This window comes from Bipolaris victoriae (genome assembly GCF_000527765.1).
Source record: "Bipolaris victoriae FI3 unplaced genomic scaffold scaffold_82, whole genome shotgun sequence".
NCBI lineage: Eukaryota > Fungi > Ascomycota > Dothideomycetes > Pleosporales > Pleosporaceae > Bipolaris > Bipolaris victoriae.
In genome coordinates, this window is record NW_014575310.1 from 37114 (window position 1) to 61827 (window position 24714).

The window sequence follows — 24714 nt, forward strand, 5'->3', positions numbered from 1 at the left end:
ACATGTATATGTGCGCATGTGGCCCGATAGACATAACAATCGATTCGTCAGCCAATGCTCCGTGTGTGCATCTAATATCCGATTACAAGAGACCAATGGGCCGATATCAGGATAGGGGAATGGTGCGTGACCTGGTGATGATCCGACGCGGGCGAACATGCAGTTTGCAGGTGGCTACTGGCTCGCTTACGTGCCTTGAATAGAAGCAGTTCCGTCAGTTGGGTGGCGCCGGCTTGTCACAGGACGAGGCAGCAGGTCGGCAGTGGCTGATTGGATCTGTGACAGCTGCCGGCGCCCGGTTGTGCGGGTTGGAAACGAGATGATGGAGACTAGCAGGATTCAGCGCAAGGGATCCAGTGGTTGAGGATGCCCGATGGCCGTGTCTGCGGTCTCCGGGCTGAGGGAAGCTGGGGCGTGTGAGTGGCTGGCGAGTAGTCTGCGCTAGGCCGGGGTCGAGTAGTCGACGACCATCCACGACGCGGCGTTGCTCTCTCTTCGTACCCAACAGCCTTGTACTTGTAATGAACAATGACACCTACCGTGGATGCAGTGGAAATCCGTCGTCTGCTGAGATGACGACTGCCCGGAGCCCGCCCCTAAGTGTCTAGGGCTGACGGCCCCGTTGTGCAAATGTTGCTCCCAATCATGTTTTGTCGCGTCTTCCTTCCCCAGGTACCCGGTACTACTACCACGGCGTCGTGCCTTCCTCGTCTCTCGCTCTCCAGGTCGTCGTGCAACGCTCTTTCCTCCTCGCCCTCGCCCTCGCCCTCGCCCTCTTCCCCTCTCTAGCAACCACTTGTAGTCTTTCTTCTTTCCCATTGACCCTGAATTTAATGCTCCCGTCTTCCCTCGCCTTTGCTGCTGAACGTTCGTCCTAAATCTTCGCTTCCTCTGACGTCGCTCTATTCTACGTACATACGCTTCACATCAGCACAGCATAATAAGAAGATCGTAGGCAGAAACAGGTGGTACTACACTCCCATCTTGGACCAGACAAAGGATAAGTCCCAAGACTTAGTCCTTTTCGGTACGGTGACTAGGTTTACGTTCGAAGGCAATTCAGGTTAGTCAGGCACTACATGTGTGACGGAGAATATGCAGGACTGATAAGATACCCAGAGTCTTCGGTGCTGATTACTGCAACCCATTGCCATGGCGTAGGTTCCGCCATGGGTTCGCTGGCGCTTTCATCAAGTTCGATATCTAAGACAAACGACCGATCAAGCGCCCATAAGCCTTCGCTGCAATAATAGTAGTGCAAGTTCGTTGCTGGGGAAAGCCTGCCTAAACAGAATTCCCGTGTTGTCAAACACATTTCACAAAAGCTGAATATGGCGACCTTCTACCCCCATTCACAGTCGCCGTGGGCTTCTGATCGGGCTTCACCACGGCTGCACGCTGGCAATCATATGACGCCAATTCACTCCCCGCAACACTCACTCACATCAACAGTCTCCTCACGGACCCCAATTCACACACTCACTATTCACGAATACCGCAAACAACAGCAAACGCCTACGCTAGCCCGGAAAGAAACACCACCGCCAGGCAAAACTCTACGGAGGAAACCTGCAGCACCTGCACTGAGCGATATTGAGCGTGCTGCTTCGGTGCCACCCTCGAATTGGCCAGGCCCTGGGCTTTCACAACGCTCTCTTCACTTTTCGCAATCAGCACATCAACTGAAACCGACTTTGCATGCTTTTCACCAACAGACACGACCCGACCTACCATTTCGAGCGCAGTCGACTGAACCTCGCCAGCAGAAAGGTAGCATATCAAGTCTATCCACCACCAGCTCCTCTAGTAAGGTACGTTACTTCAACTCGAGAAAGAGGTTACCGAGACCGCCTGCCACCACAGGTTTGGTTGCATTCCCCCCCTCCCCTGTGGACGTAGAGTCTTCACAAACACTACCACCCCCTCCGGCTACGCCGAGCCTGTCTACAGAGCGCACACGTTGGAGTGACGCACAAACAACAAAAACACATTCGTCATTTTCGCTATCGCGATTCCCACAGCCACCTCACCGGGCGGACTCGTCACCCTCTCCATCGCTAGACGAAAGAGAGCCTGTCCATGTGAACCCACAAAGTTTCGCAGCTACCAAGCCTGCAACGCCACCCACAACACCTGCAACCATTCACTACCGGGGTGCCTCGTTCGATCTGGTAAACCCCCGCAACTCCCTATTACTGCACGATATTGTCACTCCCTCGCGAGACTTCGACTCAAGTGACTACTTCCCTGTGCCCACTTCCGACGACGCTTTTCCAGAGGTACGAGATTTTCAATGTTTCTTGAAATTTGGCTTACCAGAGTACAAGATGGCTCCCAAGCGCGCTGTGTATGGAGATTTCCATGCAGCGCACGCGGGCATTCTAAGACGTCCCTCAGAGTCTCCCAGCCAGTCAAATGCGGATCTTCCGGCTCCTCCAACGCCCGCAGCTCTCAGCCCGAACTCTTCTTCGTATACGTCTCCCATGTACAGCCCGGACTCTGCTGATATACCTTCTCCTTTGTTTATGAAGACGCCTGCACGTGAATCGCGCTTCTCTCTCAAGGGTCTGACTCGCAGCTTGACACAGCGACTGAGCAAAGCACCATTAAAGCCCCAAGAGGAGGAGCTACAGGAAGTTCACAATCGGAAAGTGAGCACAGAGACAATGAGCATGGACTTGGAGTTTCCACGATCTTTTCGACCACACATCTCCATCCCCGAGACGTCTTATGACCCAGTCGATCCAATGTCTCCCGTGACACCTCTTGGCCCGATGTCGCCTGATGGCTTTCCAGCCTTCTCTCCGGGACAGGATGAGGCTGAGCTGTCACGGAAGTACTCGATAGAACGATATGAGACACAGCCGCTTTCATCAATGTTACCAGACGACCACGCCACAAAATCAGAGCCAAGGCCCACCTTACAGTTACCACATTCGGAGGAAAGTGGCTTGACCAAACCCTACTATGATGAAATGGAATCGATATATCCAAGCTCGTCTATCTACACTAGAGATGATCGTCGCGCGTCAAGTTACCAGCAGGGCCTTATGAGCAATCGCAGCAACAATGCCAATTCATTGGAGCGTGGAACACAACAACCTGCATTGCAAGAAGTCGACAATGGCTACCCAGAACGATTAGTGTTCACTCATCCTCCAGGTTTGCCTCCGCAAGAGGTGCCACCACTCGCGCCGGCTTTTGAGTATAATGAATCTCCCTTCGTCCCTTCGACTTTGGGGTTTTCTGGAATAACTTCCGACGAATCGGTCAACTCTTATGGAGATACACACGATCTTCTCTATGTCTCTTGTTACGAAAACCCTATACAGCCTAATCTAACGCAGCCCCTGGTGCATTCTTTAGGATACTTTCAGCCAAAGATCAACCCTCTCGGGCCCTCGTCGTACTCACAACCGGAGGTTGATGGTCCCAATACATCCAAGGAAGCTCTGTATCAAGCTGAAAAAATCTTCCAAGATACAGCGAACCAACAAAAGATTGACAACAAGATTCCAGCCATCTGGTCTAGACGCAACTCGGGCAGCCAGCTGCTAAACAGAACAGTCACCAATAGATCTTTGGATGATGACGAGCCAGCCGCTGTGGAAGAGCGAGATGACTGGGAGACAGTCGGTGGCAACAGTAGAGACTCAAAAGATCACGGGTCGCTCGACAGTATCGCAGACTATAGCAGTGATGAGGAAACGCGCAAAAGTGTGGGATTGAATTCGGATGGTTCACTCCCATCTTGGATAAAACAACCTCAGTCACCAGCTCGATCAAACTATTACAATCACCCAAGTCCGATCCTCACTCAGCACTCACATCCTTTCAGGTCGTCGCCTCCTGAATTGAATATCCGCTCAGACAGGCGCACTACGCCCAACACTTCTTCCTCTCCGTTACCCGCTCGGCCGGCGAATCTGTATGCCTTTGGTGAAAAAGAGACGCAAGAACTATTGGCTTCTGGTCCTAATGAGAACATCATCATCGATGAGCCGTCAGCAGCACATGCCCCTCAATCGGACGTGTCTAGAAATCAAGACCCTGCATACATGTCAAGCGCTCCGAGCGGTCCCGTCGGTCAAGGACGGCAAACCATGCTCGAGAAGCTCTCAATTGTCGGTTCAAAAAGCAAGTCCACCAGCACTCCTCACGAAACCAGTAATCGTAAGACAATCAGGAGTGTTACAAGCACTAGCAGTTCCGGTTTGAGACAAAGTTCGACTGTTGGTCGACAAAGCTCTCGTTCCGACTACACTGGGTTTTATGCATCGCCATTTCCGGCTACTGGGAGCGTCACGCGGATAAGCCAGCGTCAATCAACCCATGGGCCAAAGCATAGCCGGGCATCATCTGAAATGACTCTCTTCCCCAGTTCAAAGGCATTGAGACAAGCGCAAGAGACCGATTCACCTCTTGATGGTTGTCGGGACCTCCGGAACTCGACCACTTTTGTACGAAATCAACGTCGCACCAGTCGGTCCGCTGTACCAGGTCAGACAAAACTACGGGAAATGTTTCTATCTCCTGAAGCTCGATCAACTTCGTCAACAAAACGTACTCATATTACGCACTTTGTAGGTGGTGATCGCCCGTCCACTAGCGACACGAACACACCTCTGCATCGTTCATTCCCCAGCCTTGAGATTTACCCAGCTACCTCTCGAAGCACCATTGGCTACATACACTCGCCTCACCTGCTCTGTGTAGAACGTAAGGTCAATCCGGAAGATGAGGAAAGAAGGCGTAAGCTTTCGTGGATGATATTCGCGGCGTTTTGCGTACTTCCACCAGCCATCATCCTCTTTCGCTACATGGGAGACAGCGTCATCGCTTCAATGACCGACGGTCATCTTGGTCACTGCACGCCATATTCGAAGAGGATGGCGCTTATTGCTGGCATCGCAGTTAATATTAGCCTTGTCATTGCGGTGATTGTGCCAGTGTTGGTTGTGCATGCGCTGAGCGCTGCATGAGGGGCGGTGTGGGAACCAAGAGGGCGTAAGTAAGGAACGTTGTTGCAAGACTCGAACAGGAATTGACAAATAGCAGCATTGAGGCCAACTGGCGACACACTGAAGGGTTCTGCTGAATTCGAGCATAACACTTCAACACTCTGGAGAGCACTTTCAGTCGCAACCGCCATGCACCTGCTAGAGTATACCCTTTTCTTCAAAAGTCATGTCTTTATTTTCTTTTCTCTATTTTGTATTACATAACCAGGGTTTCATGTACTCTCAAGACATGCCAAACCAGACTCTCACTTTCTTTCTCTCTCCTATGTCTGGGTTTGATGGTTGCATAATTGATGGCTGGGTAATAGCTTTTGAGGCAATATGGGAGTTCTTCTTTTTTTTTTCACCGGGCTCTGTATCAGAAAGTCGTCGGGCTTTGGTCACTTGACTTGTCCGGTTTCGAGTAGGAACTTGGACTTTAGGTGTACGTTTTTCTTTTTTCTTTTCTTGAAAAGCGTGTATGGGGTGCATGGGGACGCATTCGAGGGTAGAAACAAGAGCCGTCTTGTTTGACTTGGTCCGCACTGAGGGGAAGCTGCTACACTTTGTCAATGGGACTGATCTCTCATGATCCTTGATGGAAGTAATCAAGCACTTTTACTTTATTCCTGGTGTATTGTCGTCAAAGTAGAGTCATGTGGTTTTTTTTCTATCTCTCCCTGTATTCACTTGATGACGTCACTTCTAGAGCCAAAATCATACAAACATATACTTTTCAATATTTTACATTGATTCATTCATCTATATTCCAACGGCTTCATCTAGAGCCGATATTATCGCTAAAAAAAAAGAAATGCATAATCAACTAACAACTCTAGATCTTCGACTCGTTGGTCAAATCCGCAATCTGCAGAACCGCCTTGCCAAAGTTCTTTCCCTCGAGCATACCCAGGAATCCCTCAATCGCGTTGTCAATACCCTCGGTAACGCTGATTTGCGCCTTAAAGGTACCGTCCGCGAGCCACTTCTGCAGCTTCTCCTGGTGCTCCTTGGCGTGCTTGGGGCCCATGTTTGCGTCGCCGACGATGAAGCCGCGCATGGTGATGCGCTTGGTGACGATGTTCATGAGGTTGCGGATGGGGTAGAGTTCGTCTGGCTTGGCGTTGTACTGGGAGATCATGCCGCAGGCGATGATGCGGCCGAAGGTGTTCATGGCGTTGATGGCGGCCTCGAGTTGCTCGCCGCCGACGTTTTCGTAGTAAATGTCGATGCCGTTGGGGGCGAGGCGGGCGAGGGCGTCAGCGGGCTTTTCCTTCTTGTAGTTGAAGCCGTCGTCGAACTTCAGGTCGTTCTTGATGAAGTCGAGCTTCTTGTCGTCGCCGACGCTGCCGATGACGGTTAGGCCCTCGTGCTTGGCGAGTTGGCCGACGAGCTGGCCGACGGCGCCGGAGGCGGCGGAGATGAAGATGGTTTCGCCCTTCTTGGGCTGGCCGATCTCGTAGAAGGAGGACCAGGCGGTTAGACCGGGCATACCCAGGGGACCGAGGAAGAACTTGAGGTCCAGGTTGTAGGGGTTCTCGAGCTTCTTGCAGATGTCAACGGCGGCCTTGTCGAGAACGGAGTACTCCTCAATGGGGGTGACGCCCATGGTAATCAGAGTTTCGCCCTCGCTGAACTTTTGGTTGTTGGACTTGACGACCTTGAAGATGGAGCGGTTGGTCATGGGCTTGCCCAGCTCAAAGGGAGGAGAGTATGACTTTGTTCCGGCAGGACGCATGCGTCCACGCTGGTAAGGGTCGAACGAGGCATAGAAGTTCTTGACGATGATAGAGCCCTCGGGCAGGTCCTGGTTGAGGTCGATTGGGCGGTCTTCAACAGCAATATCCTCGCCAGGCTTTGGCCAGCCCTCAGGCACCTTCTTGAAAATGAGACCCTTGTTCTGAACCATGGTGAAAGTTTGGTTGTTACTAGTCGTGTGATGCAATGTATCGAGTGAAAATGAAAACAAAATCTAGACTGGGTATCAAAAAAGAATAGAGGTTGTTGTTGCAAGAGACTGAAACTGGATTATGAGTTCGAAAAAAAGGGCAGCAACGAGCACCTATATAGTGACCAGTGGAACGGTAATACCAAGCAAACAAATGATTTCACGGCCGAAAAAAAAAGATCCTTCTTGCATCATCTGGATCTGTAATCCAGGGCCCGCTGGAGTCGGGGAGTATGCCCGTGCACAAACAGGGCATTTTTCGGGCAGTAACCGGCAAGTGGCGTAACCTAGTCGTTGCTGTGCAAGGAAGGTGTCTCGATATGGAGGGATGAGACTTGTCGGAGTTGCAGAATCTTCAAGACAGCAGAGGAAGACACGAAGCCATGACGAGCGTCGCGCCGGGGAAATACCGGCTTAGGAAAGGTGCCCGTCGAGAGGGTAGGGCTGATGAGCCGAGGCAAGTGGGGCAGTGATTGGTAATGGAGGGGTTGAGGGAGATGGGACCCTCTCTTCTCCTATCCACAAACCCAGCGGTGAGTGCGAGTGCGAGTGTCACAACAAAGTTCTGACCATGCAGAAGGCTTAGCAACACCTTATCTCCTCGAACATCCAATAAGCCAGACCAGAGGTGGTGGAGCTGACAGCGCCTGCAGTGAGCCGACGGCGCTTGCTTGGTCCGCGTGCGTACACATACGGTACAACTCACAATCCGAGATGGGTAAACTGTTCGCCCAACATTTGATCAAACTTGTAGTACGACGCATGTATGGTATTTGCATTTTACATATATACGCACGTCCATGATTCTATCATTCATGCCTGTAGTGCTTTAACCCTGGACCAGCCACGGCCCCTTAACACAAGATGGATACGACAAGAGCGTTGTCAAGTTATGCGACTAGTCATCCTCCTCCTCCTTACTATCAACGAAGAAATCCCCGTCACTTTCTTCCTCCTCAGGCTGCATGATATTCTCGATAAGCCTGAGAGTAGCCCTCAGTGGCAGTCCCACCACATTGTCGTAGGAACCCTCTATGCGTTCGATAAGCACCGAACCAGCCGTCTGGATGCCATATCCGCCTGCCTTGTCGTTTCCGTCGCGTGTTCTTACATATGCAAGAATGAGCTCATCCGTCACTATCAATTGTCAGCCATACCGCTTATGAATCTCTCAAGAGAGGGTGGCTTACCGTTAGGATCGAATCTGACGGTCGTTTCCTCAATGTGCGTCTTCATAGCATAGCCCGGGACTACGCACGACTCCAGCGGCCGCATTACCACCACGGCCGTCATGACCTTGTGCTCGCCCTGATCTCTCAGCATCTTCAGCATGCCTATGTGATGTGCCTCGCTCCGTGGCTTCTCCAGTATCCGTCCGTCATGCGAGACTATGATGGTATCTGCCGAAATGACAATTGCCGGCTCGCCGCGTTCTTCGTTGTTGAGTTCGGCTTTGTAGACGTCGAGCGCTTTGGCGGAGGCGGTTTCAAGCACATAGTTCAGCGCGCCCATGGAATGGTCGAGGTTCTCGGCAAACTGCGAAGGACATACATCGACCTTGGTCAGGCCAAGCTACTTTCATGTCAGCACATTCGTTGCATGCGTGCGAGGTGGCGGGCGCCTGGGTACATACCTGCGCAAGCAGCTGTCTCCTTCTTGGTGATTTGCTTGCAAGGACGACCCTGGACCCCCTCAGTTGGTTCAGCGCGGGTAAGCTGAGCGGCGGCGGAGGGCCGGGAGGCGGTCTTTTGCCTGGCGCTACACCCGAGGCTGATCGGTTGTGGGAAAGAGGCGATTTGCGTGCATCTTCGTACGAGGGTGGAGGATCCGATGGGAGTAGTGGTTCCTTGGCGTCCATTGTAGCGATATGACAATCAATAGCGACTGCAGTCTGAAATAAAGCGTACGTAGAGTATAAGAAATGGTCTAATGGATGTGCGGAGGACAATTACGCGGTGTTGGGTGGCTGGTAATGTCTGTTGTTTGTGTTGCTATCAACGAGTCCGGGAAGTTGAGAGGTCCCGGCCCAAGCTTCCTGCCTCAACATTGACGGTAGGTGCAGCGCAGATCTGCTTTACATCTGCTTTTCCTTTGCAACAGTAGTAGCGTATGTCACATTCGCGATTCCTCGGAATGTACAATAAACCGTCACCAGACACTTGTGTTGTTTTACAAGAGCTGTTGTTCAGGGGCATCGCAGTCGTGCTTGGCACAGGATGGCACCTCGCATTATCTTGCAAGACTAGAGTCGACAAACATCTCTACGAGCCTTATCTACACCCCGAGATAAATGGCAATCTGCATCTATCGTACAAAAAGAAAATTCCATATTTGGCCTCTGACATTTTTTGTTGGGGAGCCGACATGATTTGGGTAAAAAAGCACGAGCAATCTTTTTTTGGCGACTCGGTACTACCGATCTACTAGTTATGAGCTTAAAAAACCGTGGCAACGGTTTTTGGGGGCTAACCAAATGCTTACACACTGTATCCCTGGTTAGATATATCGCTCTTAGACTAGAATACCAGCCTGCGCCTTGCATTCTCTTTGTTAGCGGATGCTAAAAATTAAAATTATCTCGTGTTCAACCGCAGCCATACTGCTTACATCGTATACAAGATGCTAGACCTGTTTGGGTAAGCATCTTACCAGGATAAAAGGGGCTGGTATAATTTCAAAGTACTACATTCTTTCTTCGACAAACTTGCGATCAACGCGTTCTGCGCTTTACACTCGCTTCTTTTCTTTTCTCTTCTCTTCTCTTCTAACAGGAGCCTTTTGCTTTGAATCGGGAAGCGCTGTTTGCGACAAACTAGCTACAATGGCGAGCAAAAAGTACGATGATGATGATATTGAGATGAACGACGTAGACCAGGACACGAGTGAAAGGGAAGCCTTCCTACAGAAGCCTGCAGCACCTGCCGCGGAAGAAAACACAGGCGGTCTCATCTCGCAGCTTGAAAATCATTCCGCAGCTGCCGTGCTGGCCTACTGCTTTTCCTCAATCAGCATGACAGTCGTGAACAAGTATGTCGTCTCCGGCTCGTCGTGGAACCTCAACTTTCTCTATCTAGCCATCCAGGTGTGTAGTCTCCGGTCTCATGGCGACCAAGTTCTTGATGCTACTCCAAAAAGTAAAGATGCACGATTGCTGACAGCCATGTGATTAGGCTGTCATTTGCACGGCTGCAATCCTCGTTCTGAAGCAGATGGGCATGATTCCCAACCTTGTTGCTGTGGAAAGCAGCAAGGCCAAGAAATGTATGTATCTGCAAACATGTTAACGTCGAGTCTACAATCACTTGTCCTCTACTAACACCGCGCCAGGGCTCCCCGTGTCCTTGTTCTTCGTCGGCATGATCTACACCAGCACCAAGGCCCTCCAATTTCTTTCCGTCCCCGTCTACACAATCTTCAAGAATCTAACCATTGTCGTCATTGCCTATGGCGAAGTCTTGTGGTTCGGCGGCAAAGTAACTCCCTTGCTCCTTCTGTCCTTTGGCCTCATGGTACTCAGCTCCATCATTGCCGCTTGGGCCGATATCCAAGTCGTCCTTCACGGCGGCGCTGGAGACAAGACGCAGACGGCAGATGACGCCATGTCAACCCTAAACGCAGGTTACATCTGGATGGCTCTCAACATCATCTGCAGTGCCTCTTATGTCCTGGGCACGCGCAAGTACATTACCTCGCTACAGTTCAAAGACTGGGATAGTAAGTCTCTCAACCCTATACGTCCCTATTCCTTGCACTTAGTCATTTTTTTTGCTTGTTTTTGTTTTGTTTTTGGGAAACGATCCAATCTAATCAAACGCTCTTCCAACAGCAATGTACTACAACAACCTGCTCTCCCTGCCCATTCTCCTCGCCTGCTCTTTCCTTACCGAAGACTACTCTTCAGCCAATCTCTCGCGCAACTTCCCCGTGGAAACGCGCACGAACCTCATCGTCGGCATGATTTACTCTGGCCTAGGCGCAATCTTCATCTCCTACTCGTCTGCATGGTGCATCCGCAAAACGTCATCGACGACGTATTCGTTTGTAGGCTACCTGAACAAGCTACCGCTTGCGATTAGTGGCATTGTCTTCTTCGGCGCTCCGGTGACATTTGGTAGCGTGACGGCGATCTTGCTGGGCTTCTTTAGTGGCCTTGTGTACGGTTACGGCAAGGTGCAGATGAAGAAGGAGCAACCGACTCTGCCAACGTCGCAAAAATAAGCCTTTTGTTTTTTTTTAAACATTAGGACTACATGTTACATGCCCCCGGTTGCATAAAAAAACGCTGTAATCAAAACATGAATGCACAATTTTGTTTCCAACGGTCGAATCCTTGAATGACCTCATTTATTTGATTCCCGCCCAGGACAAAACATTCTTCATGCTCTAAAAACAAAACAACGGGTCCACTTCGTGTATGAGCGTGGCAATCGGCCCTATCAAAGCCGGTTGACCCTCGTCATTATGCGCATGGTCCCTGACTCGGAAATGAACCAAACTTCACAAAAACGACGTAATACAATGGCAACACGTCGGAATTTTGTACTCGATGCGGTAGTTGAATGTATGTAGTACTACGTGTATTGCACAGAATCAAAACAAGTCGAGTTTGGCACAGTTTGGAGCCTGCTGATATTTATAGCAGCTCTTTGTAGTATCTCATGTTTCGGTAGCTACGTATGTACTAGTCTGCATACTACGTGTCAATGCTAAATAAGGATACGGTACTGCGCTTGGAAAGTCCAGCCCGAAAAAGGAAACTGGAATCACATATCCACGTTAACATGGTAATGCATCCCAACCAATGCTGTGCTTCAAGAACGATTGTAAGCCTGCAATAGAGCCATGAGCTCTCTTGTTTCTTCGGCTGTAAGAATCTGTCCTTGCTCAGGGGGAGCGGCCGGTGACGACTAATCATCCGACTTCATCTCTACATCGCGTTTCTCTGTTTCTTTTTCCCCCACTACAGTGCCCTCTTTGGACTCTTCACTACATCCCTTGGCATCATCATTCTCTGCTCCTCCTTGGCTTGAGTCTTTGTCCTTGGATGAAGAGGGCTCTGGGGTTTTGCGATCAAGACTTGGCCTCCCAACAGCACCCTCAATATTGAGCTTGCCATCTTGCTGGGGCCCTGTGTCTTCCATTCCGATAATCTCTGGACCACGGGCATGCGGAACTTCCTCCTCACCCTCAACTGTCTCCATGATGGAAGGCCCACCTTGAACGTCGCCAAAGGTAGTCTTTGCCGAGTTGGTGGCTATGCTGTGGGGGTTGTTGAGCACGATTCCAGCCTCTTGTTCCTGACGTAGCAGTTCGCCCTGGGTGACTGGGCCAGTAGACGGCAGGGTCTCACCATCGGGGTGTGACGAGGCAATCTGGGCTACGTTTGTAGGATTCTCTGGTTGTGCAGTGTTAGCCAGCATGCCTACAGTCACGGTCTCTATCCGGCCTGCACCATTGGGTCCGTCGACCATCTCTGTGCTCTCTGAGATCAACTCGTTCTGCCCTCGGTTTTGCAACCAAGGAATGGGAGTTAGCAAGGCGCCGCCTAGCGATTCGTCAGAACCGAGGGGCGCTGGTTGGGGCGTGGTGCTGGATGTGGCTCCATTGAGCAGGCCGCTCGCAGTAGGCAGAACAGCTTGTGGGAGTGGGAAGACGGTGAGGGGCGAGGACACGGAGACGACACGGTCGAGAGCGCGTAGGTAAGGTGGGAGGAATCGGTAGCGCTTCTTGGGCTCAAGTATGAGTTCGGCTAGGCGCTGGATGGTGTGCGGGGGGTGCTTTGGAAAGTTCTTGGCGAGGGTGGTACGTATTGCCGAGTAGAAGGTGTTGATGTCTGCTGGGATACCTTGAGGCTCGGTTGCTGCGGAGAAGGAGGGCACGGGCGGGCGGGGAGGAGTCGCCGGTGGGGCATTTTCTTTGTCGGTGGCATGCGAGTCTTGACTGGAAAGAGCGTTGGAGGTGCCTGGGCGCGAGGGCAGGTCTGTGATTGCAGATGCGGGCAGGTTTGGGGTGACATCCGTAGGTGGCTTGGGGAATTCTGCGACAATCTAGGGAGCGGGTTAGCGGCGAGTGCCTTTGTGGCAGTGGCAGTGGCAGTGGCAGTGGTAGCGGTGGTGGTGGTACCTCGTCTAGGCGCTGGAGTATATACTGCAGCGTGGCAGGCCACTCTGCTCTGGAGTCGGGCACGCGTTAGCTGGGCCAATGCGCCTGTAACGCTGGGGAGGGGGACTTACGAGTCGAGCGAGCCATGTTCGGCTGCCTGCTGGAGGATGGACTCGGCTGTGGGAGGGTGAGCGGGTCGAGTGTTGCGGTGGGCGTGCAGCGTATAGACTCACCGGAGGGCATGCCGGGCAGGGCGAGGTGGCTTCGGAATGCTGTATAGCGACAGTGGAGTGCTCTCTGAACGCGACGACACGGCTGTTGTCGCGGGGGTTTGTCGGCGATGCCGAGACGCAGACCCTGGGCAGTGCGCGTCGTTGATGATGCAAACGCTTCTAGGGCAATTGGCCAGCGCCGGGCTCAACGCCTATCTTGTCTGTTCATGTTGGGGCTCTGGGGCTGGGGGGAGCAGAATGACGGCAGATTGCAGGCTATTCTTGTCTGCGGCTGGCCAATGGGCGGTGTGGCTGGAGCTGTGCCAAGCAGCGGGCGGTGCAGCGAGCGGGAGGCGCAGTCCGAGTGGGCAACACGTGCCTTGTGCAGCGCCTGTGCCGTGTGCCTGGTGAGCCAAAAGGGCCGCTGGTCAAAATGAAAAAGCTTCGTCCGCCCACGGTGCCGACTCTCTCCTTTGCCCCCTCATGTCCAATATCTCCGCCAGACCGTGTGTTATATTAGAGACTCCAAAGTCAAATGCGCACGCCCAGCCCCAAGCCCCTCGCCAGGTCCTAGCAGCGCTGCACCTGCACCGTCGCCAACAACCCGCTCCCGGCTAGCGGCTCCCACGGCGACCAGACCCCGTCAGCCTTCCCAGTCGTCTCCACATCTACCTGCACATACGCCTGGCCGGCCTACCAAGCGCTACTTTCGCTCTGCTGCACCACCCCATCATCTCCATTGCCTAGCCCATCTCCATCATCTCCGTCCTGTTCCATCCTTTTTGTTCCCGCCGTTCGCTCTTCGTCTCTGCCACCTCACCACGCCCTCGCAGCCCACCCCAGCCCGTCGCTTGCTTTCCCTCTCCTGCTGCCGCCCACCTGTCACGCCTACTTGCTTACTCGTCGTCTTCGGCCTCTCCGCACAGCCAAGCCCTGCCTAGTTTCAGCGACGCGCGCCCGCCCCGTCCACACCCAGACGCCCCCAAACTAAAGCGACTCGTCTGGTTTCACCTCGTCTTTCAGTGCGCACACAGCGTCTCACCTGTCCCCGGCAGCCCTACAAACCGCCTGCCGCCTCTATCCTCACCTGCCACAGTTCGTCTGTGCCCGAAAAGCAAGTCTCTCCCCGCCAAACACGCCTATATCCACACGCTTTCAGCCGCCGCCTGCGGCTGATACCACGGCCAAAATTACTCACCACGAAGCCCGCACATCCCTCCTAGGAGGCCAGCCTCTCAGCCGCAACTACCCACCCTACGCTAACACCACATACCAACAACCTTATCAACAACCGCCCAACCTGGATACCCAGCCTGGAGGCTACCACCATCGTGAGGGCTTCCCCACGACACTACCGCCGCCCGTTCGACGTCCACCCAGAATGTACATTCCCAATACGCGCTGGACCTGGGCCTTCATGCTCACGGCCATTGCCCAGGTCTCCATCGCCCTTGCCCTAGAATCGTGCGCCCTTTGCCCCCTTACCCTATCCTCAACCGCACTCAACTAACACAACCTCAGCTATGTCTTTGGCAAATTCCAAAACGAGATCCACTTCGCCGCCGAAGGCGCTGGTGCAAACGAAACGCGCACCATCCCCACGTTCCTTGCCGTCTTCATGTTTGGTTACATCTACCAACTCTTCCTCACATGGGACGCCTTGCGCCTCAAGAATACCATCCAAGTCATCGGCCTCGTTCTCTACAACATTGGTATCCTCGTCTACGCCGGTATCCAGTTCGACCAGATCAAGGATGCAGCCGACGACCTCAACGACAGCGCCTTCATTCCCGCCTTCTTCTGGGCAGACGTCAAGCCCATGCTGATTGCTCTTCCCTGCCTCATGGCTCTCGCTACCGTCGTCTTTGCCTTTGAAGCCTGGAAGCTGTATGACGAGTTTGCCTGGACAATCTACAAGCGCATCAGCGCGGATACGCGCCTGAAAAAGCGCTATCTGACTTACCAGGTATTTAATTCCCCGACGGACGAACTCTGTCCGAGCGCCCTACTGACCCTTGCAGATTTATATTGCTCTTTTGAAGTTTGACTTCTTCTTTTTCCTGGCCTTCACCGTACAGTTTCTCGTCGTGGTTGAGAACACAAAGACGGTGGAACAAGCCCTTACCGCCGCCGCCCTCGTCATCACTTTCTTCCTTTTGTTCCTCGCTGGTTGGTGGGTCCGTCGCGAGTCTTTTGCCGGCATGATCAGCATCATCATTGTCTATTTTATTTCCATGGGTTACTTCCTATTCAAGCTCATTCGAATGTGGGTTGCCGATGCTGGCCGCCAGGAGGACTACAAGCCAGCCCGCAAGTCTCTAACTGCGTTTGCCATCCTCACCATTCTGCTACTCATATGCACCATTGTTACGGCATGTCTGTGCACGCACAACTTCAACAAGGGCCTCAAGCCTCACATCAATGACAAGGTTGTGCAAAACGACAAGCCATACAGCACGGAAATGCCATCGCTGAGTGGACCAGTCCCGTCGCAACGAATGGAGATTGATTAAGTCGCCTTTTCTACATACCCAATTTACGCGAAAAAAATTTACTAAATTACGACATGAATTCTTGGATACCCGCGTTTCGTGAGCACAGCTCTGATCATACCCAGACGAGATCAGCTGGCCTGGCGTTATTTCATCTTGGAATCTGCTTTGGGTGATAGGCGGTGAGATCGAGACACAGATGGACCTGGATGGGATCTGATGTCGTATCCAAGCACCACGTGTAATACTATGTCCGGGCCACTTTTGTTTTGTTTTTTTCCTTCTTCTTATTCTCTTTTTCCCACATGCAAGAACCGTTGTACAAGATAGGTCTCGCATTTTGTAACTAGTTGTCTACTCATACTATACCCCACCATGAACAGACGAGTCGCGAAACTGAATTGAGTTATGATATTTTTCCAAACCTTACCCTGTGGCTTGAAGCCTAGACCGTGACAAAGTAGGGCCTTTTTGTAGTCGGTTGCGTAAAGAATTGTTCGCTCTGGAGAAGGGGGTGGAAATCAGGGGTCAAGCTAAGTTCCCCGACCGCCATGTGCGGCGCGGACCCTGCTGCACTACCGACATCATCGGTCCCGCAACCTGACCAAACTATCTTTCTCAATTGTCCGACTTTCTTTTTCCACACAACACAGCCATCTCCACTCTTCCAACTCTTGCGGTGTGTCGCCCTTGACCGCTTTATATATTCTTTGCATCTCCTCTTCTAAGCAAATACATTGCACACCTTTCTCAAAATGGCGTTCCGTTGGTATGTCGCACTCAAATAATCGGTCAACAGTCAAGGAAGTCGATGCTGATCGCGATGCCAGGTACCAATCGAAGCTGAGGACATCACCGCTCCTGACGCAAAGTATCACTACTGCGGTACGCATTCTCTTATCCCTTGACGTCTCGATCCTCAATCCATGTCCTTTTGCACCCACGCACAACACACAAACGATAAGGCTAGAACGTGTGTCAAAAAGCCCTGTTCTCAGGAACCAGGCTTAGGATTGGATTGAGGGGGATAGATGAAGGCATTGAACAATGCTGACATACAATAGGTGCTCTTTGCAACGGGCGACACAATGGCACAGCAGGGTGTAGAAAGGAGAGGTCTTGACAAACACGACCTGGCGCGGACGGGTCGTATGGCCGCCTATGGAGGATGTATGTCACTCACTCTGTCTTGTTCGATGACACGATGTTTCTTCTTCCAACACAAGCTCCATCTATCGGTTTGCTAATAATCTTTTCGCAGGCATCTTCGGCCCCGCAGCCACAAAATGGTTCGGTTTCCTTGTGAGCCGTGTAAACCTGCCATCCAAGAACGGTACCATTATTGCGCGCGTCGCCTGCGATCAGTTCCTCTTTGCACCCGTCAACATGACGGTCTTCTTGTCCAGCATGGCCTACATGGAGGGCAACTCACCCACGCAGCGTCTCAAGGACGCCTTCGTGCCTGGATACCAAAAGAACTTGATGATCTGGCCCTGGGTCCAGTTTGTCAACTTCAAGTATGTCCCTGCTGAGATGAGGGTCTTGGTCGTCAACATTATCTCGCTTGGTAAGTCACACATACCCCCTTTTCACTCTTTTTCCTAGCGGATAGACTCGAGGCTAACACAAGGGGTTTCTAATAGGATGGAATTGCTACCTCAGCTACCTCAACTCTGCTGGTGGCAAGAAGCCCGCTCTTCCAGTTGGTGAGACCAAGGAAGGTGGTCAATTGCCTCCTTCATAGAAGGAAAAGTCACACTTTGAGAAAGTGGGTGCCATGATGCATACATAGATTTTTAGTTGGGGGTTTGGAAAATTGTAATTATGTCGTGAAATAAGGAAGACAAAAAGCGAGTTAGGGCAATTCTGTACAGGGATGATACCCGGATTTTATAGAATCGTGTCATTTTTAGTAGAGCGTAAATATCAAGAATCCCAAGTCGAAGGTTGCTTGTGCATTTGTTTGTTAAGTGAGCCGTTGTTGATCTTTTAAGATTTTCTCTCGTAGAACTATTATGTGCGAAATATTCCGATCAATATTTTCCTAATAAATAGTTACTGTTACTTATTAGCTCTTGTATTCCTAATATCTCTCTCCTCTCCCACCCCCTTTTTTTTTGCAACACACTTTAATAGAATATCCGGCCTCTACAGAATATTTTAGCATTAAAACACTGATTTCCCTTTCGACTCCTAAGACGTAGAGTGGAGTTTTTTCTTTTCTTTTTGAGGTCTTAGTTACGAAGACTCGTTACTAATTTCTTGGTTGATGGTTGGCGTAGTATTTTTTTTTCTAGAACAAAAAGAAAAATAGTGTATATAACTAGCTCTTCTCGTGTAGCTCTTGTGAGGTAGTAGATTAATAATTATATCTTTACGCGACTAGGTAGTAATGTCGTGATCATCTGTGCGTAGTCTTCATTCTCAGTCATTCGGTCATATCCTCCTTTCACTTGTACCTCTCGAGCCTCCTCGTATATCTTGATTATCACATTACACTGATTTGACATGTCATCAGCGTACACAATGCAGTTTACCCTCCTCCACCTTTTTGGGCCTTTCCATAAATATGTAGTCATGTAAAATATTCATTCACGCATGCGTTTACTGGGCATTGGAAACCGGGAAATAGGTGTGTGTGCAACTTCCTTCTAAGATTATATACATAGATCTGACTGGCATCCTTCATAATCCATCTAGCGTATACCGTTTTCGAATCATTGTTCTTCAAAAATAAAAATAAAATTGTAGACCGCATTCCCCCAATCTGTGGAAATCAGGTATCATAGATATATAGATGATAAACAAAAAAAAACACTAGTTAGAGTATGTTAAATATCAAAAGGGGCACAAGCAATTCATATACGAATCCCCCCTTGTTCCTCAAACTACTCATATATCAATCAATAGGAAAAAAGAGAGTTGGATGATATTCTTTGTATACACTACACTACACTACACTATATCTTTTTTTTTTAAAACCTTCTTCACATCGGCACCAAAGATATAAACCTTGGTTCGGCCTGTCTCTCAATGTGTAAAAGATTAACTAATAGCATACTCAAGACTTGGACGTATGGATGAGATGGTTAAGGACTTTAGCACATAGACACACGCATACACAAACACGCATACGACATACACACTTCCTTCAGTCCAACCCAGATGGACTTACACAACCAGGAAAACTAGAGATAAAAACTAGAGATACCAAAATCCCCGCTCATATACTACTAAATAGAGACCAAGAACAAAAAAAGGGTTGTTTAAATCGAACTAAAGTAGTAGTAGTAGTACCATAGGAAGATAGAGGTGATAAAAAAACGCCTGATTCTTATGCAAGACAAGAAAAAAAAACAATAAATTAGCCTCTGGCATGGGTCCATCCACAGTCAAAGATATGTTAAACCAGACAAAAAATCGGAAAAAAACACGCTAAATAAATATCGAGGAAAAAAACCCCCCCCGCATTGCGTATGCGCGCGCGCGTGCGATAAGAGAGTTGAGACCAAAAAGCGAGGATAGAGTGAGTAAGAACACACTCCCTCTCCCCCCCAAAAAAAGTGGCCCCTCGTGCACACACATGTAAAACTGGGGCGATCATGGTGGTGGTGGTGTGTGTGTGGTATCCAGCAAACACGAGAGAGGAACATTTGAACAAGAGAAGAAAAAAAAAAAGGCCGAACAAGAGTGGTGAGAACAAGAAAAAAGAAAAAGAAGAACCCCACCCGCCTTGTGCTCCCCAATTGCGCCTGGTTTGAACGCTCTAAGAAACACACACCATAGTTTCTGCCCAAGAAACAACATCTTTCTTGGGTCCGACCCCGCTTGTCCAGCACGCGTTGCGAAAAAGCGACTGCCCACACATCTTCTTGCTCTCAGGCAAGGCAAACAAGTCTTATCCAACAGCCTCACCAGCCCAATGCCAATCAAATGGTTTTGTCTTGCTGCACATTGTTGCAAAAAAAAGAAAGAACTTGACCTCAATTTCAATCAACGGCTACTCGTCCTCTGCTTGCCCATGCGCCTGAAGAAATCCATAACCTTCTTAGAGCTGCCAGAGCTTCCCTTGTTTGCAGAGCCCTGCTCGTCGTAAGCATCAGCAAAGCGTCTGCTCTTTTGCAGTACGCCCTTTCTCTGCTGTTGCTGGCTGAATTCGTCTCCTCCCATTCCTGCGGGGTAGGGGTTGGATGTGTTCCTTTGATTGAATTGCTGGGATGTTGACATGCGACCACGGCCGTTGGTTTCACTAGCATCTGAATCATCGCCAGGTTGCTGGTATGGACGGTTGCCCTTCGCAGCTGGGTGGGCTTCCTGGGGGTTGGGAAACTTCTCGTCAAACTCAGGAGCCGACTGGTTGTAGCCGTTGAAATGCGTCTGGTTTGGTGGTGCAGATGATGGACCAGCTGCATTCAGGTGCGGGTTCCTCCTGTCCTGGTGGCCATCGTAAAAGCCGGGCATGTTACTTCCCTGAGTACTCTGACTAGGAGACCTGGACAAACCGCCACGGCCAAAGCCCATACCTCCTGGACGCGAGCTAGCACGAGGGCGAGAGCTCGATGGGCGGCGCTCGTGCGAGGATTGAGAGGGCGCACTCTCTCGCTGAGAGGTAAAGGTCCTGGACAAGGACGATGGGATGAGGGAGAAGCGTCGCGACGGTTTCGGGTTGTCGCCATTGTTCGCGTTACTATTGCTGCTGTTGTTCTTCCTGGAAAAGCCAAATGAGGTACGACGGCTCGACTCCATGCTCGGCCTGGCGTTTGTGGTTGTACCTGTGATTGCACTGATGTTGTCATTAGAAATGGGCCCTGCCATGGATGTTGGGGGATAGCTCTTTTGCTTCCTATCATCAGGGTAACCATATGAACCTTGAGATGTCAGAGACGCTTTGGGGTCCTGAGTATATGAATTCTGGCGACCAGAGAACATGGATGTCATACGTCCAAGAGTCTCCGTCACAGTGTTGGAACGCCTGTGACTGCCCTTTGCGCCATGTGGTCCCATTTGTACCGACTGTGTTCGTTGCGCGCTTGGCTGGCCAATGTTGGGCGCCTCTGCAGCTTCCGAAGAATCGTGCTGTGGCTGTGCATAAGGTGTGGATATCGAGTATTGCTTGCCCTTGGGTTGCGAGAAGCGACCTTCGGCATTTGTTTGGGCCACAGTCGCAACAGATGGCTGTCCATACGAGTTTCCACGCGAGGGCAGCCTGGAAGCGCCGAGAGCACCACTCGTAGAGGGACGAGTAGCAGACGTGGGCGCATTTCCAAACGCTGAATAGTCCGACACAGATCGCTGAGGTTCTTGCTTCCTGGTTGAAGTCTGAACAGCGCCTGAGGAACGAGAAGGCCTGGCACCTGTAGCTGACTGGTATCCATCTGTGGGTGGTACCTCGGTTTCTTTTCCGCGTGGCTTGGGCACTGCTTCAGCAGGAGGAGAGGCCTCGCCGCGTGCAGTTTGCGAAGATGGCGCAACGTATTCGACTTGGACGGTTCGTCGCTTGGTATCGCGAGTGGCTTTGGGCTTGTCGGCGGGCTGGTTGATTGCTTCGCGTTTGGTCTGGAGTCCGCCGTGTGCGGACGACGAGGCAGCGTGTGATTTTGCTGGTTCACGGACGGAAGCGCTTCTTGCGAGGGCGGGTTGTGGTTCGAATGTGTCTTCTAGTACAATGTCAGCTGATGCGTCTTTTACCGAACCCAAGCATGAATATTTACTTGAGTAGACAGACGCCTGTTGGGCCTCGGCGGCAGGGGTGTTGCTCGAGGTGATGAAGCCGACCACATGGGCGTAGTCGGCTAACCAGCTATGACGCGCGACTTCGAATAGGTCTGCTCGTTTGCGTGGGTCGGGTACAAGGATGCGCTTGAGGAGATCCCTTGCGTGGGGTGTTACGTATTCGGGGAATGTCAATGGTGTGGATACAATGTACTTGTAGAGCAGATTGATGTTGTCACCCTCGGGGTTCGCTGGGTCGTCGTCAAAAGGGAGGTAGCCGGCCAACATGGCATACTGTGTATTGTTAGTGTTTGCATTCATTGCATATGACCGTAGTCGAAACGTACCAGAATGACACCACAACTCCATACATCCACCTTGCGACCGGTGTAGAGAGAGTCGCTGACTACCAGTTCTGGTGCCGCGTAACAGGGACTTCCGCAGCTGGTCTGCATGAGATCACCGCGTCGTGATGCGTCGCTGCCATCCAAGCCCAGTGACTTCATAAAGTCCTTGTCCCCTAACCTGTACTCGATCTCCTCGCTAAGCTCATCGTTGGGATCGAAGGTGTTTGCGAAACCAAAGTCGGTGATGATGATGTTCTTGTTGCGGTCAAGCAAAAGGTTCTCGAGCTTGAGATCTCGGTGGACGATGCCCTTGCGGTGTAGGTAGCCGACACCGGAGATGAGCTGTGAGAAGAGTTTCCGTGCCGGGCCATCCTTGAGGTAACGATGGTTTAAAATGTAGTCGAATAATTCTCCGCCTGACGCATATTCTAGAATAATGCCAATATGGCGCTCGGTCTCGACCATCTCGTGAAGGCGGACAATGTTGGGGTGGTCAAGTCCCCTGAGAATGTGGATTTCGCGGTAAATCTTCTGCAATCTATTCGAGTTGCTGCCCAGGGTTTCGCGCCGTATGAGCTTGATGGCAACCTCGATGGGACTGTCTCGTTTCCATCCCATCTTGACCTTGCCAAACTCACCCTCGCCGAGCGTCTGACCGAGAATGTAGTTACCAAACTTGGATCGCTTCGCGTTCTCCGACTTGGAGTGGTCCTGCCGGCTTTTGCCGCCGGCCCCACGGCCGCCATCGTCGACACCCTCGCTGCCGACCAGACTGAGTCCTGTTATGGGGGTGAGGTCGGCAGCTGATGTGACGTGGGGGCCGTCACCCTGCCGTGCCTGTGCGCGAGCAATGTCTTCTTGGGTGTCGGAGACGACGATGCGGTTTATGACAGCACTTTCCTCGCGAGGAAGGCTTGTGTTGACAGGCGGCTGGCCAATTGCCGTTGCGGAGCGGCTATGAGCGGGCTGGGACCTGGCAGAGCCTCCTTGTTGCCGAGGACTGTCTTTTGCTCGGCGACGCGACTGTGAAGCATCGTCGCGTTGCTGGGACGAGGGAGCGGTGCCGTTGGAGGTGCTGCGGTGCGACGAGGTCCTGGGAGGAGCCATGGGGCCGCCGGCGGTCGTGGTGGTGGCAGACATGTTTTTGGTGGCCGGCGAGGAGTGGGAGGACTGGGGCATCGGTTGCGCGCGGGACGTGTTTAGGGCGGAGTCGTGAGTCTGGGGCGTGGAAGGCGTGTTTGGCGACGCGCCATTACTGGACCGTCGCGAGGGGCGGCGAGCGGTGGCCGACGAGGCAGCTGCGGTGGTGGCAGGCGATTGTTGTTGTTGTTGCTGCTGCTGCTGTTGTTGTTGTTGTTGATGGTACTGCTGACCGTAGGGCGGCTGCGATGCTACGGCGGCCATTATCTGGGGCGCAGGAGTCTGGGGGGTGGCGATGGCGTGTATGCAGCAGCGCAGACGGACTGGCAGGCTACGTTATCGGGCCCAGGTATGGGGGGAGGGCCAAGTGTGGGTGGGCGTGAACTGGCGGTGTTGAGCTGTCGAATGGGCGATGGCGGGGAGACAGGCGGGTTTAGTTTGCACCACCGACTGACTGTGCAGCGGGCCTGCACTGTAGCACTGTGGGTGGGCACACAGGGTGGGCGAGGGATGGGCAGCGGTGAAATTTGAAGCTGGGACCTGGGGCAGAGGGGGTCGCGCGTGTGTTGGGGACAGGAGGAGGGCTGTAGGGTCGACTGGCTGGGCAATGCCGTCGTGGTGGTGGAGAGCGCGGTGTCGAGGGCGTCTGCTGGCGCGGTAGCCCCTTCACATGCGCGTGCAGACGTGCAGGGCAGGGCAGGGCAGGGCAGGGCAGGTTGTGGGTGCGGGCGCGGGCGCGGGCTGCGAGGGAGTGGGCTGGTGTGGTGCAGCGTCGCTAATGGCTGACGGGGCGTGGGCTGGCGGTTGACGTTGACTTGAGCCTTTTGACGTCTTGGGCTTTTGGCCGTGGCTCTGGCGCGGACCTGTGGCTCTGACTCTGCCGTGGGCGCGTTCCCTCTCGACTCTCGACTCTCTCGACGCTCGACTCGCGGCCTTTTTCGGTGCACAACTCACTCGTTCGCGGTCGACAGCGCGACGGCGATTGGCGTGCTGCTGCGACGGCGGCTGCGGCTGCGGCTGCTGACTGCTCTGTTGCTGGGCGGCGTGGGTGGGAGAGAGAGAAGGCGCGGCGGAGGTTGGTCTCGCTGGCAATTTCGGTAAAGGGCCATGGGCGTGGGAAAGGAGGCACCGCAGATGCACATCATTGACAGGGGGCCCTCATCAAACCAGCCCGCCAAAAGCATCGGCTGGTGGGCTGCTAGATGCTGCGACTACTGTACTTGCTGTAGGAATCGACGATGACCGACTGTTGCAGCAATGTCCATTCCATCCACATGGACATGCTGTATACATGTTAGTACGTATGCATGTACTCTACTTACTGCACTCGACTGGCCTGCACTCTAAGTACCGAACATGTATATCATCCCATGTATACTTGTACTGCATGTCCTCAGGCATACATGTACATGTACATATGTATACACACACATACAGTTTCTATACACATGTCAGTACATGGTCATGGCATCCGCCCACGAAACCTACCTTTTTCAGACACAACCTTTTCCCTCCCTCCCTCTCTTTCTCATTCTCATTCTCATTCTCCAAGCAAGCGCCATCCACGCCCTCGATACGCCCCAGGGCCGGCGCCATGGTGGCCCACAGTGTATTTCCTCTCATGGCCAAACTGGTCGGATGTGGCCTATACCGGGGGGTACCCATGGCTTGTTTCATCCACCCACCCCGGCGCGCGTAAATTGCCCGTTATGCGCTCGCCCGCCCGCCATCGTCGGCCTAGTCGCGAACTGCCACCCCTTC

General features: G+C 52.1%; 11 protein-coding genes across 11 annotated transcripts; 4 read left to right on the forward strand and 7 right to left on the reverse strand.

Annotated features, from left to right (window-relative positions):
* Window positions 1–214: 214 nt before the first annotated feature.
* Window positions 215–1171, reverse strand: COCVIDRAFT_18465 (hypothetical protein; the record flags this gene model as incomplete). The annotated part of the gene is made up of 3 exons (XM_014698168.1): window positions 215–441; window positions 540–907; window positions 1116–1171. 3 exons carry the CDS (start codon window positions 1169–1171, stop codon window positions 215–217), a joined length of 651 nt encoding a protein of 216 aa, XP_014553654.1.
* Window positions 1172–1331: 160 nt separating this feature from the next.
* COCVIDRAFT_107022 (hypothetical protein) lies at window positions 1332–4982 on the forward strand (the record flags this gene model as incomplete). Its single annotated transcript, XM_014698186.1, has 2 exons — window positions 1332–2279; window positions 2328–4982. The coding sequence occupies 2 exons, from the start codon at window positions 1332–1334 to the stop codon at window positions 4980–4982; spliced, it is 3603 nt and encodes a 1200-aa protein (XP_014553672.1).
* An 853-nt stretch (window positions 4983–5835) lies between these two features.
* Window positions 5836–6909, reverse strand: COCVIDRAFT_18467 (hypothetical protein; the record flags this gene model as incomplete). Its single annotated transcript, XM_014698169.1, has 1 exon — window positions 5836–6909. One exon carries the CDS (start codon window positions 6907–6909, stop codon window positions 5836–5838), a length of 1074 nt encoding a protein of 357 aa, XP_014553655.1.
* Window positions 6910–7846: 937 nt separating this feature from the next.
* Window positions 7847–8806, reverse strand: COCVIDRAFT_40322 (hypothetical protein; the record flags this gene model as incomplete). Its single annotated transcript, XM_014698187.1, has 3 exons — window positions 7847–8085; window positions 8139–8520; window positions 8582–8806. 3 exons carry the CDS (start codon window positions 8804–8806, stop codon window positions 7847–7849), a joined length of 846 nt encoding a protein of 281 aa, XP_014553673.1.
* A 136-nt stretch (window positions 8807–8942) lies between these two features.
* COCVIDRAFT_106971 (hypothetical protein) lies at window positions 8943–9203 on the reverse strand (the record flags this gene model as incomplete). The annotated part of the gene is made up of 1 exon (XM_014698188.1): window positions 8943–9203. A coding segment is annotated over one exon (261 nt), but the record flags the coding sequence as incomplete, so codon positions are not given.
* A 566-nt stretch (window positions 9204–9769) lies between these two features.
* COCVIDRAFT_29143 (hypothetical protein) lies at window positions 9770–11166 on the forward strand (the record flags this gene model as incomplete). Its single annotated transcript, XM_014698189.1, has 4 exons — window positions 9770–10030; window positions 10119–10209; window positions 10276–10662; window positions 10775–11166. The coding sequence occupies 4 exons, from the start codon at window positions 9770–9772 to the stop codon at window positions 11164–11166; spliced, it is 1131 nt and encodes a 376-aa protein (XP_014553675.1).
* A 689-nt stretch (window positions 11167–11855) lies between these two features.
* COCVIDRAFT_29144 (hypothetical protein) lies at window positions 11856–13293 on the reverse strand (the record flags this gene model as incomplete). The annotated part of the gene is made up of 4 exons (XM_014698190.1): window positions 11856–12995; window positions 13072–13120; window positions 13182–13227; window positions 13284–13293. The coding sequence occupies 4 exons, from the start codon at window positions 13291–13293 to the stop codon at window positions 11856–11858; spliced, it is 1245 nt and encodes a 414-aa protein (XP_014553676.1).
* Window positions 13294–14643: 1350 nt separating this feature from the next.
* Window positions 14644–15775, forward strand: COCVIDRAFT_107090 (hypothetical protein; the record flags this gene model as incomplete). Its single annotated transcript, XM_014698191.1, has 3 exons — window positions 14644–14726; window positions 14784–15228; window positions 15284–15775. 3 exons carry the CDS (start codon window positions 14644–14646, stop codon window positions 15773–15775), a joined length of 1020 nt encoding a protein of 339 aa, XP_014553677.1.
* Window positions 15776–16509: 734 nt separating this feature from the next.
* Window positions 16510–17498, forward strand: COCVIDRAFT_29146 (hypothetical protein; the record flags this gene model as incomplete). Its single annotated transcript, XM_014698192.1, has 5 exons — window positions 16510–16523; window positions 16585–16639; window positions 16819–16924; window positions 17016–17321; window positions 17398–17498. 5 exons carry the CDS (start codon window positions 16510–16512, stop codon window positions 17496–17498), a joined length of 582 nt encoding a protein of 193 aa, XP_014553678.1.
* A 2249-nt stretch (window positions 17499–19747) lies between these two features.
* On the reverse strand, window positions 19748–23217 carry COCVIDRAFT_18473 (hypothetical protein; the record flags this gene model as incomplete). Its single annotated transcript, XM_014698170.1, has 2 exons — window positions 19748–21760; window positions 21814–23217. 2 exons carry the CDS (start codon window positions 23215–23217, stop codon window positions 19748–19750), a joined length of 3417 nt encoding a protein of 1138 aa, XP_014553656.1.
* A 402-nt stretch (window positions 23218–23619) lies between these two features.
* Window positions 23620–24549, reverse strand: COCVIDRAFT_18474 (hypothetical protein; the record flags this gene model as incomplete). The annotated part of the gene is made up of 5 exons (XM_014698171.1): window positions 23620–24038; window positions 24169–24236; window positions 24276–24296; window positions 24389–24393; window positions 24442–24549. The coding sequence occupies 5 exons, from the start codon at window positions 24547–24549 to the stop codon at window positions 23620–23622; spliced, it is 621 nt and encodes a 206-aa protein (XP_014553657.1).
* Window positions 24550–24714: the final 165 nt, after the last annotated feature.